This window comes from Carassius auratus, chromosome 25, assembly GCF_003368295.1.
Source record: "Carassius auratus strain Wakin chromosome 25, ASM336829v1, whole genome shotgun sequence".
Lineage (NCBI taxonomy): Eukaryota > Metazoa > Chordata > Actinopteri > Cypriniformes > Cyprinidae > Carassius > Carassius auratus.
In genome coordinates this window covers 5,330,651-5,351,920 of record NC_039267.1, presented here as the reverse complement: position 1 = coordinate 5,351,920, position 21,270 = coordinate 5,330,651, and the positions used below count along the sequence as shown (strand labels likewise).

At 36.3% G+C, this 21,270-nt stretch overlaps 1 protein-coding gene across 3 annotated transcripts in view; it reads left to right on the top strand.

The window, feature by feature from the left end:
* The window catches only part of LOC113043076 (cytosolic carboxypeptidase 4-like), a 200,452-nt gene that overhangs the window by 155,009 nt on the left and 24,173 nt on the right, over window positions 1-21,270 (top strand). For all 3 annotated transcript variants that reach the window (XM_026202202.1, XM_026202203.1, XM_026202201.1), the window contains exons 20-22: window positions 6,086-6,215; window positions 8,036-8,167; window positions 8,905-9,081. In XM_026202202.1, coding sequence (XP_026057987.1) covers window positions 6,086-6,215; window positions 8,036-8,167; window positions 8,905-9,081 — 439 coding nt within the window. The remainder of the gene's footprint in view (window positions 1-6,085; window positions 6,216-8,035; window positions 8,168-8,904; window positions 9,082-21,270) is intronic.

Genomic DNA, 21,270 nt, shown 5'->3' with positions numbered 1-21,270 from the left:
TTTCTCTTCGTGAATCAAAACAATAGCCAACAGCACTATCCATTATTGATGGCTGAAATACAAATAACGCTACACTTTCAGCTTGAAGGTGAACCAACAAACAGCCATTCCCTTAAGTACTGATGAGTCAGAGGAGACGTGTGGGAGAAAGGCTTTACATCATCAGTTCTGGGCTCAGAGAGTCTGCTGCTTTTTCTCTCACCTCAACCTTTCTCATCCTTGCTATCAGCACAGTACAAACAAAAGTGAAAATGAATTTCCACTTTCCAATTTCTCCCCGTTAATGGGAGTTTCTGGTGTCCCACCAAACAGCACACACTCTAAATACAGACTTGTCCTCCTCGTTTTTGTTGTTCCCTTAAATGTGAACCAGGTGATTAAGTAAGTCATGGGCTATTTTCACAATGCGGTACTAGCTTTCTGAGCACTATGCAGTATATACTAAACACTTTACTGATATGTTTATTCTGACAAATATTAGCTAGAGTAAAGTGTTCTGTCCTTTTTCAAATTCTTATGGTACAATTAACCAATCAGTGTTGCATTCATAGTATCCTTTTTCTGGAAATATCCAGTTCCCAGTTTTCCCTTTTTTTATTCTTCACTCAGACTACTTCTCGCTCTACTAAACGTCACTGATTGTGCCCATCTCCAGCTGATGGAGATTTGAGTAGAAAACGAAGATATAACCTCATTAGCCGAGGCGACGAAAAGCTATCGAGACTGATCCAACTGATCTAACTGTAACCATGGGAGTAAATTGAACTGTCCTGGTTCAGTAAGTTGATCAGGAAGTGTGTGTGTGTGTGTGTGTGTGTGTGTGTGTGTGTGTGCGCGTGCACGTGTATGTGTGTGAGAGATAGTTCATTGAGTTAGTGTCTGCTGAAAGGTGTCTTTCACTTAATGGACACCCAAAGACAAAATGTGAGTATTATAATAGTCTGATTATTGAGTATTACAGCAGTCTAAATAAGAGGTTTGTAATACTTATGTATTTACTAATTATTATACTATATTACAAATTAATGTTGTTAATATTAATGTAAAAAATATATATTACAATATTATGGTTTATACAATGATTAATATATATATATATATAAATATATATATATATATATATATATATATATATATATATATATATATATATATATATATATATATATATATATATATATATATATAAGGGTACTATGAATATATATATATATATATATTTACATGAAGAGTTTGGTTCCAAAACATTATACATCCATTTTGATTAATTTGACTAAAAATGTGATTGTTTACCAAGAAACTGGCAAGATGAAAACTGTTTCAAACTTTCACACTGCATCTTTAGGTTATAATAGCATTACAATTTCTAATCCAGATTTGGATTTTTAAAGATTTTAAAACTGATACCTGATAACTGATAACTGATACTGATAGTATGGGTCACCATACTTGGCTGAATGTCACGTCACTTATCACTCACTTTTTAATATACAACATTGTCATGGACAAGCAATTAAGAACTCAGCTTGTTCATAATTGAAGGCGATTTGTCTGTGATTAACATGAACATGATATTGCGTAGCTTGTCAGTAACCGTTTACAATGCATGGAATGGTGTGCTGTGATTGGTTGAGTGGATGTATCACATTCTGCAGAGAAGGGAGACTGGCGTTTGTCATGGTTTGGAAAGATAGGGAGAAAACATGACAGAATAACACAGCGGATTTCTCATTTTTTTTTTTTTTTTTTTTTTTTACTTTTCAATACCGACTAGATACAATGCTGATTTTGAGAGATACATACATACATACATACATACATAAATACACACAAACAATACACACACCCAAACTTGCACATTTTTATATCACATTTTATATCACATCAAAGATTATTTGATGAGAAGTGCTGCACACCAAGAATAATACAATTTAAATAACTCCAGGATTGCTTATCGATTTCTGTGATTATTGTTGCATCAGGAGGCACAGGCAATCGTTTTTGTGCCCTTTCCTAATGGTGACCAAATCAATCATAAGCAAATTATACAAGATCTATATCACACTCCATAATGCTTAGCAGTTACACTGAAGACCCATAAAATAGATTGGGATAGGACGGATGTGACTGGAAGAGAGAGATGGGGCCTTGATACCCCCTTCCCTCTTATTTATCTGTGTTGTAGCTGAACTGAGTGTGAACTGTAACTCATCTCTGGATGAAGCGATGTGTCTGGTCAACAGAGCACTACAGTGACAGCGCTTCCTCTCTGAGGCGATATACTTGCGTCGATTCCTCTCATTGTCAGCCATTTCATCTCCTTATAAATAGTTAATTTAAAAAAATGTACAAGACACAGTTTTCTTTCCAAAACTCCCACTGTTGTCATTTCTTGTCTCAGTAAGCATGCTTTTTTTATTTTTCAGTGGGTGATTATAAAAGGGGAGTGACTTGCGGTAATGGCTTCATTATAAGTTTTTGGATCAGAAACTGTATAAATGATGATTGTATAATAATCTGTATACACTTGAACAACAGTAAACTTAATTAAAGCCTTAACTAGCTCTTGCCTGCTGTGAAATAAATGTTTTCAGAGCAGTTAGCATTTGCATGCTGAAGCGTGATGTGTTTGCTTATGACAATGAGTCAGGAGGCATTTGATTGGATGTTTTTGATGTTAGTGGAATCAAATGGCCCATGGGTGTTTAATTTGTGAGGTCGGGCTGAGTCAAGTATTCATTGAGTTTTTAAGGTAGTCGAGGTCTAAATGATGATTGGGCATTCTGTTTTTGGAGTCAATTGTCAAAGTCAATTTACCATAAGGTATTTAGTTTTTTTTTTTTTTGTTGGAGTCAAATGCCTATACTTTATGAGTTAATTGGTATTTGATGAACTCCTTTGAGACCAAGATTGCTTTTGCATTTTTGAGGAGAGTGGAATCAAAATCAATATCGAGTCAGAATTATCACTGGGTATTAAGTTGGGTGCAGCACTTCACACGTTGTCAACCTGTTGTTGTTGTTGTTGTTGTTTTAGATTTTAATCCGAAACCTTGTAGACCGGAATTGTTTTCATTTGGAGGAGTCCAAATGGTAATTGAACACCATGTTTTTGAGGTGGGTGGAGTCAAATACCCAATGAGCATTTAGAGTTAGGTGGAGTCAGAATTGTCATTGAGTGGTTTATTTTTGAAGTTGGTGGAAACAAATGCCCAATGAGCATTCTGTTTTGAGGATGGTGAAGTAAAAAATGTGGAGTGTTTGTTTTTTTTAGGGTTGAGTTGAATTTCCATTTGACTTTCTGTTTTTGAGGTTGGGTGGACTCAAATGCCCAGTAGACATTCTGTTTAAGGTGGGTGGAGACAAATACCCAATGAGCATTCTGTTTTGAGATGGGGGATCAAAATTACCAAAGAGTGTTCAGTTTTTGTGGTAAGTGGAGACAAATGTCCAATGAACATTCAGTTTTGAGGTTGGTGGAGTGTTCATTTTTTTTGTAGTTGGGTGGAGTGAAATTCCCATTAATCTTTTATTTGGGGCGGCAGTGACTCAGTGGTTCATGTAGGTTGTCTACAAACCGGAAGGTTGGTGGTTCAATCCCCTGCTCCACCTGACCAAGTGTTGAGGTGTCCTTGAGCAAGACACCTAACCCCAGCTGCTCCCGACGAGCTGGATGGCGCCTTGAATGGCTGACAAGCTGGATGGCGCCTTGAATGGCTGACACTGCAGTCGGTGTGTGAATGGGTGAATGTGAGGCAAATTCTAAAGCGCTTTGGATGGCCATGTGGTCTGTTGAAAGCGCTATATAAATGCAGTCCATTTACCATTTCTGTTTTTGAGGTAGGTGGAGTCAAACTTAACAATGAGTGTTCTGTTTTGAGTTTGGTTGGCATAAAATTCCCATTTGACATTCTGTATTTTGAGATGGGTTGAGTCAAATACCCACTGAACTCGATACCTCATTAAGTGTTCTGTTTTGGAGGTTGGGTGGAGTCAAATACCAATTAGATATTGTTTTCACAGTGGGTGGATTGTAATGCTGAATGAAAGTGGGTGAAGTCAAAATTATTAAGCGTTCATTTTTTAGGTTGAGTGAAGTCAAATTCCAATTACTAATTTTTTTTGATGTGGGCAGAGTCTAATTAATCAAAGAGTGTTCAGTTTTTGAGGTTGGGTGGAGGCAAATTCCAATTACTAATTTTTTTTGATGTGGGCAGAGTCTAATTAATCAAAGAGTGTTCAGTTTTTGAGGTTGGGTGGAGGCAAATTCCCATTAGACAATTCTTTTGAGTTGGGTGGAGACAAATGCCCATTGAGCTTTCTGTTTTGAAGTGGGTGGAGTCAAGTTTCCATTAGTTGTTCTTTTGTGAGGGTCCCAATTCGAGTGTTATGGTTTTTTTATTTATTTATTTTTTTTTTTAGGTTTGATGGTGTCAAATGCTATTCTGTTCATGTGTTAATTTCTTTTTGATGATGACATACCTTTTATTACCTCTCTTAAACATGAATCCTGAACTATTATTTGAATTATTTTTGGCCTTTGAAACCAGGGTTGCTTTGGGCTACTGCAGAATGTGTCATGCACTGCAGTGCACTGGGTGAAATATTGAGAAGTAGACATTTTAAAAGCAGGACATGTTAGAGGGGCTGTCAGTTTTTGGAAAACCATAAAAGGGAACAAAATACTGTTCCACCTCTCAGTTGTCATCAGACACAAGAGCAGGGAAGTGTTCATAAATTATTTCTGTCAAGAGCAAATTGGAGCCACCAAAACCGAGAGGAAAAAAACATGAAGTCATTGATGCCAGTTTCAGTTTGGTTCATCAAATATTTACGATCTAAATATCAGGCAATGAATACATAATGGCAAAATGAGTTGGAAATCGCCTTGTGTAAACATTGCTTGAACAGACAGACGGTTAATGTTGATCTAACTCTCAAGTCATCTCAACTGACATCCAGTGTTTCTGGCTCTCTTATTTTCCTTAAACTATAGACAGCTGTAGGGAGGAACAATTTTCGTGCTGTTTCCACTTTGTTGCAACCCCCCCCCCCCCCCCCCCCCGTAGTGCATTGAAAACTCTCCGGGACAACCGTGTTTTGTCGCCTCAAATACAGTATTTTCTCTGTCTCCAGACCCCTAGAATATGGCATTTTTGTTTACGATGAAACTCTTTGAAAATTGTGGCTCTTTGCTCGAACTTCTTCAGCAGAGAACCACAGCTTTTCTCAGAGACTTTAAAAAGTGGGTTGTATTTATAGTCATGCCGTTCTGTTTGTGGTTTCTGTTAATTTTTAATGCACCTAAAGGCATCTTAGTTCAATCGGCGATATCCTCAGAAAAAGTCTGGTTGAACAAACTGTTCAGAGTCAAAGAATACTGCAACTTCCATCTTTGTGTTTTCGCGCAGCCATTATCGATGTCCATCAAGACAGTCATAGCATTTTATAAAAAGCCAGGATGTTTTAGCATATATTTATTTTCAGATGGTGAGTGTGTTTTGCCTCATGCTTAATCCAGATCAAGAATGACCCTAAGAAAGCACACGATATATCATCAGATGGAGCACCTCTGATCGGAGGCTCAAAAGTTGCGCTCAGCCATTTCAAACGGGGCCTATCAATTTGCTAATGTTTGAACATTGTGTCTTATAATTGGCTTTCAGGAACTGAATGTGGGGGAGTCTGTAGTTGGCAAGCTGCCTCCAAATCAGTAGGATTTTGTCAGGGGATAAAGCTCAGCTGCTGCGCCCTCTCTAATCAACAGACTGTTGCACGGTACGCTAGATAGCTCTGTTCATCACAGACCTTTCAGTAACCTGTAAAGGTAGGCACTGATATGGGAACGTCACAATTCTGGCGTTTTTAACATTCGCACAGATACACAGAGACAGATTGGTTATCTTGTCTTCAAACAGATAGGTTAGCTGAATCAGATATTGGATCACAAACTCAGATGGGTTTTGATGTCACTTTGATCCCTGGGAATGTGTTAAAGAGCTCATGAAATCCAAATTGGACTTTTAGTTAGTTTAAAGTTGACTTTCTGTTCTTTGTAATCTCTTTTTTCTTTTGATTTATTTCAGTAATCGCTGTTCTCTCACCGCTGAGGACCTCAACAGACAGTGGCTGAAGCCGGACCCTAATTTAAGCCCCACAATTTACCACACCAAAGGCTTCCTCTATTACCTCAACAGCATAGGCAGGACACCGCTGGTAAGTTTCCATTAAATCTCGCTGCACTGTAACTGACCTATTGAATCCTAAAGTTCCACGAGGGGCTCGCCGGAAATTGCTCCATGATCTCTGAGCTTTCGGCTTCCAAATGCCAGTCAGGGATGACCAAATCCATAAATGTGTGTTAGGGGCCACCAATCTGGATATTAGACTGTACAGACGGAAGCAAGCTTGGGTGGATCTAAGTGCTTCGTGGGTTATCCGAAAACAACTGCAATTTGAAATTACCACTATTTTTAACTGGATTAAATGAACCATATTACAAAAATAATGAAATCGTGATATAATGACTCCGACATAAAGACATTCACTTGTTTCAATCGTGAGTGAATCTGAGGTTTTGAATAAATCTTGATGAAACTGGGTAAACTGAGTAAATGAATAAATGACTCACTCATAAAGGCAGTGCCAGCATCCCAATTTCACATACTGTATACCCTAAATACTATTCAAGATTAATAATCTAGAAACTATTTGGCATGGATAGTATGCAAATTGGGATACAGGGATTAGTTTTGTTTGTGAATGAATCAGAATTTTAAAGTTGAACAAATCAATTGTGCAAATGATTCAGTGACTCATTCATTAAAAAACTCAATTGTTTGGTTCCAGAATTAAGTGTTTTTGAATTAATCACCTGGGTTAATAATTCAATAAATCATTCATAAGGAGTCACTTGTTTTGTCCATGAAACAAATCCGCATTTTGAATGAATCAGTTGAGAAAATTATTCAATGATACACTCATTTCTGAATAACATGTAGGTTTTGAATGATTTAGCTAAATAATTAATTTCATGTGTCGTAAATAAAGGCAATCACTGTTGTCACCTACTGGGATATTTGTAACTTGCAGAAGGAGTCATGGAAGAACCTTGTGAACCTCTAGTTCACATCGTCAAACAGAATTAAGAGCTTTTTTATTTTTAAGTCATATCTATTTATAGAGTCTGGACTGGTGCCTTTGAGCTTCTCCTGATGCTGTTAGAGCACTAAAGAACTTCTATCTTTTACCTCATCCCTATCCACCCTCTGTTCTTTTTCAAAAGACACTTCTTGGGAAATGGAGTAATGGACCACTGCTCAATCTATGCAAGTCAGTGGGGAAAAAACAAAGCAACAGAAGTAGGTTCGCCAGCGCTTTCGAGAGAATATGCTTGTAAAAATGGTCAAACAATCTAGGACGTCATGACCTAAATCGAAGCTAGCCATTCGAAAGCTACATCTGTACTACCTTCAAAAAAATTCTGCAATTAAATGAATGCATTTTATTCAGAATAGCGTGGAAATGATCATTGTTGGTCCTGTAATCAAGCAGGAATGTCCTGTTGCGAAGAACCAAAGAACAATAGTGCTAGCAGGAGTGCATTGACACAATTAGCCAGATTTACATATCAATTACACCATAATTCATGTTTAATCTCAGTAATAATTATGCACTGAACCTGGTCAAAGGAACATTGTAATTTCTACAAAACTTACAGTGGAAAAAATGCTACGAATGAGGAAGAAACCCTCTTGTTGAGCCTTTACAAAAAGGCTCGTCGCTATGCAATTAACAGCTACACTGTCAAGAGACCAAATTTTAATTAGAGTCAAAACGCAATGCATTGTCTACCATTTTATTCCTCTTGTTGTACACGTCTGTCTGTTGTGTCACAAGATTAATTATGTTTGGCTCAGTCTAAAGTGAACGCTGCATTACTGGCTTTGTTTCCACCTGACATGTGACCTCCTCGTCCTTGGCCATTATTTACATACCATCTTGAAGTTTCGCTATAAATTTATTACATTCCACAGGTGTTTTGCGATTACCATGGTCACTCCAGGAAGAAGAATGTGTTTCTGTATGGCTGCAGTATGAAGGAAACCCTGTGGCAATCTGGATCTCCCATTAACACGGCCTCCCTGAAAGAAGACCCGGGATACAGGGTAAAATTACTGCTATAACAAATAAAATCACAAATGAGATCTCTCTATCATATCTCAAATATTTCTCCTGGATGATCTGTTCCAATGGTAGTGTGTTACCCACATTAATTTTACAGCTCTGTATTCTTACTGTACATTCATTGTCACTTTTTCTCTATTTGTATTACTCCTATTTTAAGAGAAACATCTGAAACAAAGTTGATTCGTCAAAGTCACACAACTGAGAACTCAATTACTTCTCCTGAGCTATGAAAGAGCAACCTTACAGCAATAAAATCTGTTTCACAGCTTCTGCTGTATCCCCATAATCTATTTTCACTCTCACAGGAAGAGCCAAAAATGCATGATATGTTTTTTTGTGTCCTTATTTTACAGTATCATTCATTATATATACAGGGACAATACTTTTCCGATTGGCACGGTTGTTTCCCTCCTTCATGAAACTTATTTTCTGAGCCAGTTTTTGAAGTTTAGTGCCAAAGGAAGTTTCTCCACAACATACAGGCTGTGACGAATTGTGTAAAAGGATATTTTAAAGGCATATGTAAATCTGTGGATTCTGTAATGTGGAAAATATTGTACCGCTAGCTGCTGTCTGACTGATGTCTGCCATCTATGCAAAGAAGTCTCTTAAACTAAATATACATAAAACTAGAATGGAAAACACTGGCATAAAATGCAAATACAATGAAATACATGGTTCTTTTTCAAAGCTCATACATTTTTTGTATTGACAGACCATCGCTAAAACTCTGGGCAGAATAGCTCCTGCATTCTCTTTCAACAACTGCAATTATCTGGTGGAAAAGTCTCGGGCGTCCACAGCCCGGGTGGTCGTTTGGAGGGAGATCGGAGTCCTCCGAAGCTACACCATGGAAAGCACTTACAATGGCTGCAATCAAGGCATCTACAAGGTTAGACAGTTAATGATCCATTTTACTTCTCTATAGTTTTGATTAATGGCACTATAGGGTTCCAATACTTTTGAATGCAACATTTTGGCACGATAATTGCACTTATTCGCTAACCTGGCTACCAAAAAACAGTTTCCAACCACATGCTAAATGCTCACTGTGCCACAAAATGTAATGCTGTTTGCATGCAAGACAGAAAGAAGGTGGTAATTAAAATGTTATAAAAAAAAATGTATATGTGTACTCTACTATTCTAATCACTATTTGGTGTTGGGCGTTTAAAATACATTTTAAAAAAAACAGCAACATTGTAAAATATTTGTATAGTTTCAAATAATTATTTTTATTGGACTTATTGGAACCTTTAATTTATTATTAAATCAGGATTTTCAGCAGCCATTACACCAGTATCAGTGTCACACATAATTCACACTTTGATGAATAGAATATAAGTATTTATTTTAAATAGAAATCTTTTGTAACATCATAAAACTTTTGAATGGTAGTACTTTCTATACATCATGGCATCAAAAGATGGAGAAGAGTATTTTAAGCATCAAAATTATTGAGACATACGGTGTAATCAAAGACCATTTCATTCATTTATATCCAATTTAATGTTTTAATTTGGCTGAAACATATCACAGTGTATTTTTAAGCGGTTTAGCTGCAAGTGCACTGTTTCAAACCTAGCTTAAATCTGACCTTCTTTCCGTCCCTTGGTGTTCTCCATCTGGTCTTTCCATAGTCGTCTTCTCTAATGATGCTGTCTGAGGGATCATCCCTCGTTTTCCCAGGTATTCATTATCTCCTCCTCCTCTCCCCATCTAGAAGTTTAATAATTATTCATTAACCTGCTTATTTATCCACATGCGGTTCTCCAGTCGTAGCCTAAATACCTGCGTATTAGCTATGCTGAAAAAAACTTTGAAAAGTTTCTGCTTTTTCATTTTTAATGAAATAATCCCTGACTCCATTCCATCAAATAATGTTTTGTGAAGCATCTTGTAACATTGCTTTCTCCAGTGAATTGTCATCTCGTCTGAATCAGCAGACCGTTTATAAGTGAAAACTGTCCAAAAGTTGTTTGCAGCAATTTTTCATTTTTTTGGGTGAACGGTTCCTTTAAAGGGACTTGATTTTGTTCTCAGCTAGCTAAGCAACCAGTAGTGTTATACACAGCCAGACTTGGTAACATTAGAGATACTGGCAGATGGTATTTAGTCAAAGTAGAGTGATTCTAACGCAGTGACATTTGCAAACGTTCTGGGAGGTCTGGCAGCCCTTTAATAAAGGACAGGGTGCCGAATTACTCTTGACCATGGACTGCACCTTTAAAGGTTCTGCAAGTAAGAAAAATGTTTTCGGAAAGTGCTAATGGTTGAGGAATATGGTCTGATATGAGAATGTCAGCTCTTGAGGGAGACGTTTTATTAAGTTTAAGTCCTTATTTCCTGTCAAAATGGGACTTGTAGCTCAAATAAAACAGAGGCAGGATCTGTGCCAGCTAACAGGTGGACATAAGATGAGAACAGCCCTATTATTTCTTCAGGGTTGACTATCAAGACCTTAGACTTGGATTTATCCATCCGTAGTAATTGTTTGCTATCCAATTTCTGTTATTTAGCTCAATCTACTGTTTTGTTCTTATGTGTCAGTGTTAGATCTTCTCTGGCATTCTGCTTAAAAGTCGGGAGTCTTGTCTTGACTGTTGATGTTTAGTTTGTACTCTTCAATGAAGCTGCCAGCCAAGTGCCAGTCAGGGGTCTGTTTCTCAGACTAGAGGCTCTGATGTACTGCTAGTATTGTTGTTGTGCATCTGGGACGTCCATGTCTCCTCTCCCTGTGCTGGTTAGATGCAGTTTGCTTTCTTCTTTCAAGACGGTATTGCATGGAACGGCCTTCGATTCTCAAAAGAATAACAAATGGATGTATTTCTAGAGAAATGTTTGTTGTTGCATGGGTATATATTCAGTACTCCAGCAACCAAATAGAAACTGTATGTATGTATGCATATGTGTACTGTGTATATTTATATGTACATATAAATAAACACACATGCATGAATATATTTAAGAAATATTTACATGTATTTAAATATGGTTTATATATGTTTGTGTGTGTGTATGTTTATATATATATATATATATATATATATATATATATATATATATATATATATATATATATATATATATATATATATATATATATATACACATACTGTATTATATCAGGTATTTTCAAAATGATCAAATAAATAGAATTATAAATATTTAATGTGTAACTCTAATATATATTTGTCTTTAAAAAAGAAAAAAAGGTGTATACAGACACAATGGAAAAAGTGAATACTAATTAAATTGTAGATTCAACATTTACATTTTAAAAACAAAAGCAAAAACAACTTCTTACTAAAATTATATTTTTTTATTGTCAGCAACACATCATTTGAAGTCAGTTATTGTGTTTCCAAACCTAATCGATGGGCCAATGTCAGAGTAAACCGCATCCGTGTTGGTGTTTGAAGAGCGTGTCGGACAATATGCAGGACGCATGAGCTTCTAAAAGTGTATAGATTTGGACTAATGGATCAGAAAATCAGACATTTCATTACGAGCAGCGCATACAAGCGCAGCTGGCAGGCCAGATGTTTTGGTGCATGTACTTTTAGCAATGGGCGGCAGCCCGAGAGTCTCTTGATTAAAAAGTCTGTACTAATATTCACAGCCGATGTCAGGAACCTGGCAGACCATTAGACTGTGGAGCCAATTCAAGTGGGCCCTCTCTGGGTCCTGTAATGTGAGTTAGACGAGAGCGGGGACGTGAAAAAAAAAAAAAAAAAAGGAGAGAAAAGAGTGGGGGAATGGGTAGAAACACTCCCTCTGTTCACAGCTAATTCAAGCCAATTAGCAGCTCAGACGAGCTCTGGGATTCGAAGACGGAGTGAAGCTTAATTACGTTCTCAGTCACTAAATTAGAGTCCGGGTCATTCTGAGTAACGGCATCTCTGAAATGTCATAACTGCCTAGTGGAATCCCTGACAGCTACACGTGTACCATAAAAGAAACGTCACGCTAAATCTGAGCTTCAGCCAGCGGTGCTGATGAGTAATGTTCGATTTTGCATATTTTGATGGACAAGGAAGTGATGTAACATTGCCAAATCATCAAAGAATCGGCTGTTAAACAACACACCCTGCGGATGTTGATTTCATGAGGAGTGTGGGAACCTGGTGAGCTTTTTTTGCTCCAGAGAGAAAGGGAAGTGAAACTTATCCATTTTCCCAGATTGCCAATGACACTGGTAGGACATTTTCGGATGGTCTTCCTCTCAAAGCAGAGGTGTCTTTTGCCAACCGAAGGATAATCTTCAAAAGGGATCTGATTTGCATCACAAAGATTGCACCTTTAATCACCTTAGCGTTGCAATTTCAAAGTGCCGAATGAAATTCTCCACTTCCTTTACTCCACTTCCTTTACCTCGGTCTCTGTGCCCCCTCACCTCTGGTGCTGTCTCCGTGGTGGAAGCCCTGATTTCAGTCTGTGAGGCAGGTCTCCCAGACTGTTAAATACACAGATTAAAAGATAAATGTTTTCATTTCGGTTCGTTCTTAGCAAAAATATATATATTTTTTAGTTTGTGTTACGCAGAGCGAAATAAGAACGGTACAGAATTTAGAAATAATTCTAATTAACTTTGCTAATTATTCTTGAATTTCGAAACTACTAACACTTTTTAATTTTCAGTTTCGATTTATGCCTTTACTGTATGACCAAAAATGATGGAGTAATCGGTTTTGTTTCAGCTGTTTGATCGCGCCGGCGCCTCATATGCACACACTGTTACTGCATTCATTGGAAACAGCGCAGCCTTTCGTGGCGTTCGGCGTGAGCACTGGTCCACTGTGGCATATGTTTGCTCATTATGATATTTTTCCAATTTTACCTGATCAATACGCAAATAGTTTACCTTCAAATAGGCTGCATTGAGAATATGATTAGACAGTTTTGAATTTGTGCCTAATGAGAGAGGTAAGCCCAACTTTACCTAACGTTTTGTTTAAAATTAATTTGTTTTGGCTTGCCCATATTATTATATAATGCAATTATATTTTTCAGTAAGAATGATATATTTTTAATTATTGTTCTGTTCTGATATGGTTAAACTGAAAGAATTTGTTGTGAAGTGAGGAGAACTAAAATATCATACAGGGTACATAATTTTGGTACATTATAACATTATTAGGCCTGCCGTTATTATTTCAAAAAAATGTGACTTACGAGACTTCAATCTTTCTTTACGGAGGTAATTTAAAATGTTATTGTGTGTTTTTAACTGTAATATTTTTAGCTATAGGCTTATACATTTTACAGAGCTGTAAACATGGGAATCTCCAACCACATGCAATCATTGACGAACCCTCAGTTCATATATCAAACTAGGCTATATGTTATTAAATTATACATGCAAATAAAATAATCTAATGTATAAGTGTCATGTTTGTGTTTATCCCATTTTTTTTTTTTTAAATGCGCCCCCCAAAAAGGTTTCGCCTGCCCCCTCACTTTGTGTGCTCTGGTGCCGACCCTGATTATGCTGAGTGCTACATTCTGATTAGGTTTAATTTAGTCACAGCTATGAAAAACTTTTGTTTCGAAGCGTAACTCTGAAACGAAGTTTGGGTTTTAGTGAGTTCTACAGGGAGTTGCAGCAACCGTGGAACATTTTTAGTGGGTAATTTATTTCCTCATCTAAAATTTGACATGTCAATTCTGTCTGACTTAATGTGTCAGCTGTTTAGACTTGGTGTTTTTTTTTTTTTTTTTTTTTTTTTTTTTGAATGTTGGAGAAACATTAAAAAACAAGACTTCAGCATAGACATTGCATTTTATTCCATCAAATAAAATAAATATGCTTCACTTACAGGAAGTGTATTTATTAGTGCTGTCAAATGATTAATCGTGAATAATCACATCCAAAATAAAAGTAGCCCTCCATAAGTATTGGAACCATAAAGACAAAATTGCTTTCTCTGCTGTTGAGTCAAGACATTTGCAAATATGATTAAAAGATGAATATGTGACAACTACTGAATGTCACATTTTATTATTTGGTCTTTCAAAACATACATGTTTTACCAAATAAAAAGGACAACACTTTTAGAGTTCATTCCACTATTTGATGTGAACATAAGTATTGGAACAGTTGAATTAAAGGCAGATGTAAAAGACTAAAAGCAAATATTTAGTTGCAGATCCCTTGCATCCAATCAGAGCAGTGAGTCTGCAACCCATAGACATCACCAGACTCTTGGTCTTATGCTTTGAAATGCTTTAGCCTAGCCTTTACTGCAGCCAATTCTAACTGTTGCTTGTTTTGGGGAGTTTCTGCCTTTAGCCTCCTTTTCAGTTGGTGAATTTAATGTTCAATCAGATTTAAATCTGGAGATTTATTTGGGCAAACTAAAACTTTACATTTCTTTGCCTTGATTAAGTCCTTGACTGAACTGGCAGGGTGTTTTGGGTCATTTTCCTGATCTAATATGAAGTGCTTTCTAATGAGTTTGGTGGCGTTTTCTTGAATATTGGTAGCCAAGGTGATTTTGTACCCTTACAAATTAATTCTGCTACTGCCATCATACATTTGCTGTGTCTCATTTCGGAGGCTACGTCCTCCGGAGGTCACATTTGAAGGCTGCATACGTCATCGAGGAAGTCTCATTTAAGAAAAGTAACCGTTAAATTGCAAAGTAAAAGATAAACTATAGCATTTTAAACATCACAAGGAATAAGTCAATTTTATTATGATTACTTTTCTTAAAAGAGACTTCCCCGATGACGTATGCAGCCTTCAAATGAGACCTCCGGAGGAACGCAGCCTCCGAAATGAGACGCAGCTGTCATCATTAAAATGAAGAGGTCCTGTTCTAGAGACCATACCATGACACCACCTCCACCAAATTACAGATTTTGTTGTATGCTTAGGATCATTTGCAGTTTTCCTTTATCTCCACACTTTTGCTTTCCAATCACTTAGATAAAGGTTAATCTTTGTTTCATCGGTCCATCAACTCTGGCTCACATTTGTGAAGTATCTTGCCTTTCTATTTTTGGTGTCGATCAGAGGTTTGCATCTTGCTGTGTAGCTTCTGTAATTCTACTGCGGACTGTAGATTGACAGAGCATCACCTCAGCTTTCTGGAGGTTGTTGGTGATTTTACAGACATGTATTTTAGGGTTCATTTCACAACTTTTATGATTTGTCTATCATCAACTACTTTTGTTTTTCTCAGTCGATCAGGTCGTCGTTGGTTTCTTATGTCACCGGTAGTTTCCAAACTCTTGATTTCTCCATGTGCCTTTGTTTTTCCTATAGTTCTAATTGACTTCCTCTTTTCTTTTAGCATCCATATGCTTGCTTTTCTTTCAGAGTCGGCTTCCTCGTTGTCATCCTGGTTTGTGTGTGTCATCATCGAATGCAAAACTTAGAATGCAGACGCAATGAATATAACTGATAAGAGACATTCTCTGCTTTTAATATCTGAAGAATGAATGCAACAGGACACAACTGAACAACTGTTCCAATACTTCTGCTCACATCAGATAGAGAGATGAAACTCTAAAAGTGCTGATCTTCTTAGCTGGTAAAACATCTTTGTGTTGAATCACCCAATAATAAAATGTGATGTTGTTTAATTTTGTCTCATATTCATCTTTTAATCTTATTTACAGATTTCTTGACTCCACAGCAGACAGAACGATTTTGTCTTTACTGTTCCAATACTTATGGAGGGCACTGTATATGTATGTAGTATGTATGTGTGTGTATAAGTATGTAGGTAATGTATGAATGTATTATTATGAATTATACATCAGTCCACATAAAAAAAATAAATAAATAAAAAATAAATAAAATAAAGCTAACATCCCTTTATCTCAAACAACTTTCTTTTATTGGTGACATCATCGAGGCCTCCAGTTTTTTGCCTATTCCTTCTAGTCACCTGGCTCCATCATATGAACTTTTACCTCAAATTATATCCCATTCTGCAAAAATATGTGACTTTATAAAAGTAAAATAAGTTGTGAGTGCAGTCTCATGTTCACTTTGGGATAAATGTGTCATATAAAGTGAAGTTTGGATTAACTGCGACAGACCGGAGACATGAATCAGATTGACTGTTTGGATGGGCTGCTCTATGGCTGCCGCTGAGAGGCATTTCATAGAAGATGACTGATCTGATAATTGTGTTTCAGGACAGTAAGTGGAGTTATGACCCATCCGATTTCCAGAAATTTAATTGGGGATCTAAAAAAAAAAAATAATTAAAAAGAAAGATATAATGATGGCTATAGCCATTTTGAGGAACATATGCTGGAGACAGTAATTTGATGTTTGCAAATTGATTAAAGCAGCTCTCATAATATGTGATTAATTTTAAAGGACGGTTTTTAATTATGGCCATGGCAATATTTCGCAAGGCACAGCAAGCTGAGGACACTGACTGTGCTGAGTGTGCAGGTCTGACAGTCAGCTGAACACTGCTATTAAATGATATGCCTAAAATGAGTATATGTAAAAGCAGACCAGCACCAGTCCTATTATATATATATATATATATATATATATATATATATATATATATATATATATATATATATATATATATATATATATATATATATATATACAGTACAGACCAAAAGTTTGGACACAACTTCTCATTCAAAGAGTTTTCTTTATTTTCATGACTATGGAAATTGTAGAGTCACACTGAGGGCATCAAGGGCTATTTGACCAAGAAGGAAAGTGATGGGGTGCTGCGCCAGATGACCTGGCCTCCACAGTCACCGGACCTGAACCCAATCCAGATGGTTTAGGGGTGTGCTGGACTGCAGACAGAAGGCAAAAGGGCCAACAAGTGCTAAGCATCTCTCGGGGAACTCCTTCAAGACTGTTGGAAGATCATTTCAGGTGACTACCTCTTGAAGCTCATCAAGAGAATGCCAAGAGTGTGCAAAGCAGTAATCAAAGCAAAAGGTGGCTACTTTGAAGAACCTAGAATATGACACATTTTCAGTTGTTTCACACTTTTTTGTTATGTATATAAATCCATATATAATTCCACATGTGTTAATTCATAGTTTTTATACCTTCAGTGTGAATCTACAATTTTCATATTCATAAAAAAATTGCATAGTTAAAAAATTATAAATGTGATGTTTCATTTTCATCCATATTTTGTACAGCTGATGTTCTTCTTGACTTCTCGCATAGCTGTGTGATATACTCTTAGATGTTCTGGATGCCTCCAGCGTTTCCATCTCAATGTTTTCCAAGGTGAAGGGAAAGCTAGCACTTCAAACGCTGAAGACCTCTCTAAATCATTTCTGCAGGTCAGGCTTTTAGAATCGGATCTCTGTTTCCATTCACTATTCATCAGTGGCTGATGTTAAATGATGGTGTCACACAGAAATACGAGGGGAAATGTCAGTTGTCTGGTCTACTGGAAGAGAGCGTGGATTTTAGATGAGGATTCATTTCACACGGATGCACACCACGCGAACACACACACACACACACACACACACACACACACACACAGAGATACATCAAGTGTTTCAGAAAGGTTAAAGGAAATACTTTTAAAATTCAGTGGGGTTAAGCAGTCCATAGTGAAGAATCCGTATTTAAACTGCAATTTAAAATCTATTTTAAACATAAAAGGTTTAAATAATAAACATTTTAGGATTTTGATATATCTAAAACAAATGTTTTAACATGCAGTTAAGGTTAGTTAGCATACATGGTATTTAAAATGTGTAATTAAAGCAATTGTGAATATATTAAAGTAAAAAATATATATACAATAATAAAAAAAGAATATTCTGTTTTTAGGCTATCAACCCTGAATGCACTTGCCTTTAAAAGAGAAAAATGAAAGAGTGCTTGGCTGTTCTTCAGCATTTCAAAATAAAATAATTCATGTGAAATATTTAAGTGTAGAGGTTTCTAATATGATAAAGAAGGCTCAGGAAATGTATTTTATAAAATAATTTTCTCTCAAAGTAATTAGACTATTAAGTATATTTTCAGGCACAATGTGGAAACCATAATTATGGGATGTGCTTTGAAAGCATGATGTTTACTGGATGTGACCTGCTTGAATGAACAGGTGATGTTTCCCTGAGCTTAATTGCATTATCACCTTCATTAAAGCCATTGAATACAACTTAGTTTGTAATTATCAATCTTTAAAAGTTTCTAGCTGAACTCCAGAGGCTACGTGAACATATGGTCTATCAAAGCCAGCCCCGACTGTCTTTAGATTTTTCGTCCAACGAAACAAGACTCCTCTGATCCTTGCATTAAGTAGGACTTCATGAAAAATGCACTTATCGCCAGGCTCGTTTCAAATTCTTCATTATTTCATAAACACGTTATTATTTATATTTAGAATCAGAAAAGATGTCAGCGGGTTTTTAAGTGTCTTTTTTATTTTAAGATTGACAAAGAAAATCATGCTAGCAACTGTATTGTGTTATAGGCCATGCACAGTAGTGATAAAACAATGCTATATGAATTCTAATAATAAAATGCAGTTAAACATATTATCGTGCATAGATAGAATAGCAAATAGGATATCTGAAAAACCAAAAAGTTGGTTAAAATGGCCAAATATTTAATGAACATGCACCGAGCAGCACAATGAAAAACGTAACTTTTAATCCGTGTTTGACGAAGGTCAAAGTAAATTATGAAGAGCATTATGGTTTCAAAATATATATTATGCAATCAAAGATATTCCAGATATTTCTCAGAGGACGTCCGAGTTAGTTTTAAAAAACAGTAGGTCATTTGCGATGTTATTCTTTTAGAGGCTATGTCGTGATATAGCTGAGAGCTAGAGGGAGCCACTGAGTCAAGAACTCCAATCTCCTCATGACTCACTTCATCAATGACACATAGGCTTGCTAGCAGAGCTCTCTTATGCTTGGGCATCTATTGGAAAACAGTTCGAGTTCTGTGCTACCAAATGTCCTGTAAGATTGTTTAACCGCAGAACTAAGCTACAGAAGCCTCGGGGGAAATAAAGCACTTGGTTGAAAATGGCCAGGTAGCTACTAGTTAGCGATTGTGTGACATGTCATTGATTTATGATTGCAGGCTGAAAGGAAGAAAGGTGGGTTTTGTGAGTACTGTATATGTAAGGAGGTAAGTGGGCAAAGCGACGCAAGACCAGACAGTTTATATGCAATACATCTTTGTCATCGGAAATGTCAACAGTGGCATTAGCATGTCACATTAATTAGCCACGTTTCTGCAAAATCACTGAAATGTGCAAAACCACTCTGAGGAGCATGCAAATGAATAGATTATACAAATTCTTAAAAGATAGACTAAGAAGTAGGCATGGATGGTCAACTAGTCATTTAGTGTAGTTGACTAGTTTATCTAGATTTTTGATAAATTTAGAGACCCTATGTTTTGTGACATCTAAATTAGTATTTGAGTTACACAACTTTTTCAGCTTTTTAAACTGTTTGGGTTACAAATTATTTGTATCTGCAGTTAAAGTGTTTAAAGCTTGTTTGCAAAAATAATAAATTGATATCAATATTCAGTGTTTATTATGAAGATTTTTATACCTGAAAGATGTTATATTAACTTTTACTCAATGTTCACATTTTTTAAAGCTACTTTTGACAAGTAGCTTTAACGTACTGTTAGCTGTTAGCATGCTAAACTCTCTCCGAAGTCTTGAATTTCGAACTCCGAAATCTCTTTAATTTGTTCAGATGTGTTTGTTGAAAGAGTCTAAGATATTGAACATCTGGACTAGTATCATGCATATTTAAAATTTTTATCAGACATCATTTTTTAAGATTGGGTGTCAAATTAAATGTTTAACTTTAAGATACACACGTTCTGGTCGATTCTTTTGCATTTGGTCTAGAGCTAAAATTATGGTGGTCCATTAATGCACAACCCAGAGAAATCACCACAACACATTTCGTTGTGCTGTGCTAATTTAAATGTGTTGTGGCTTGTTTCTATTGTGTTGCACTTATTTTTTCATGTTGCAGCTTGTTTCCATTGTATTGTGCGAATTTGATCGTGTTGTGACTTGTTTCTGTTTTGTTGCTACTAATTTAATTGTGTTGCAGCTTGTTTTATATTGAGTTGTGGAGATTTAATTGTGAAGTACTGGGCCACCGTATAAAATCACCTCCTGTACCCTTACATGGTGAATTTTTAGAGGGGAAAGCTATTTGTAGTAGTTTCGGAAACAATAGTATGTATTGTGTTATTTATTTGAGTGCGTTCATTCAATCCCATAGCACACCTAAAAATATATTCTTCTATGGAATCCCTGTGAAATCACTCTTTTAAAACCTTTTTTTTAAAGAGTGTAGCTATTTGCACGAGAGTGGTTTAAAATTAAAAATGGTTGAAAGAAAAAATGCCAGTTATTTATGGACTTGAGTTCTACGGTTTCCTGTAATCACTGTAATCAATTCTATTAAAAAAAAAAATAATAATAATAATAATAAATCATCTGAACAAGTTACTTGCATATCTTGAACCATAATAGCTGGGTCTTATTTTCTATACTTACGAACATGACGTAAAAAATCAAGTATGAAGGTTGTAAACCTGATATTTCCCACCAAATCTGACCCAGTCAATCAAAATATAAACTATTATTGTAGGATTAAAGTTTATTCACGCAGAGCACAATAACTATAATAATTACATTTAACAAATAATTTGAGTATATATGGTACGGTTTATTTAATGTAGGCCTATTTTATACAATATATTTCACCAAAAAAAAAAAAGTAGTTTTCACATCCTTAAGAATTTGCTTCCATCCATCCAAAAAAATAATCTAATCTGCTGCCATGGGGCAATTTTCTACAATTGATACCAGTCTGTTCAGTGGCACATAGCCATGGTGATCAAGCCGTATGCCACTGAGATTAGCTTAGAGTTAATAAGAGCGATCAGGAGGGGTAATTTACCTCTCTAATGGCTTGGGCCCTCTGAAAGGGCATGATAGCTTCTCTGCCTGTGTGCTGTTTTGGCAGTCTTCCTGCTGCCTGCTTGGCTCTCCTCAACTCTGGTCTTATCAAAGGGAAAAACTGTCACTCCAATAAACAAGGAATTTGCCCCTGCCGACCG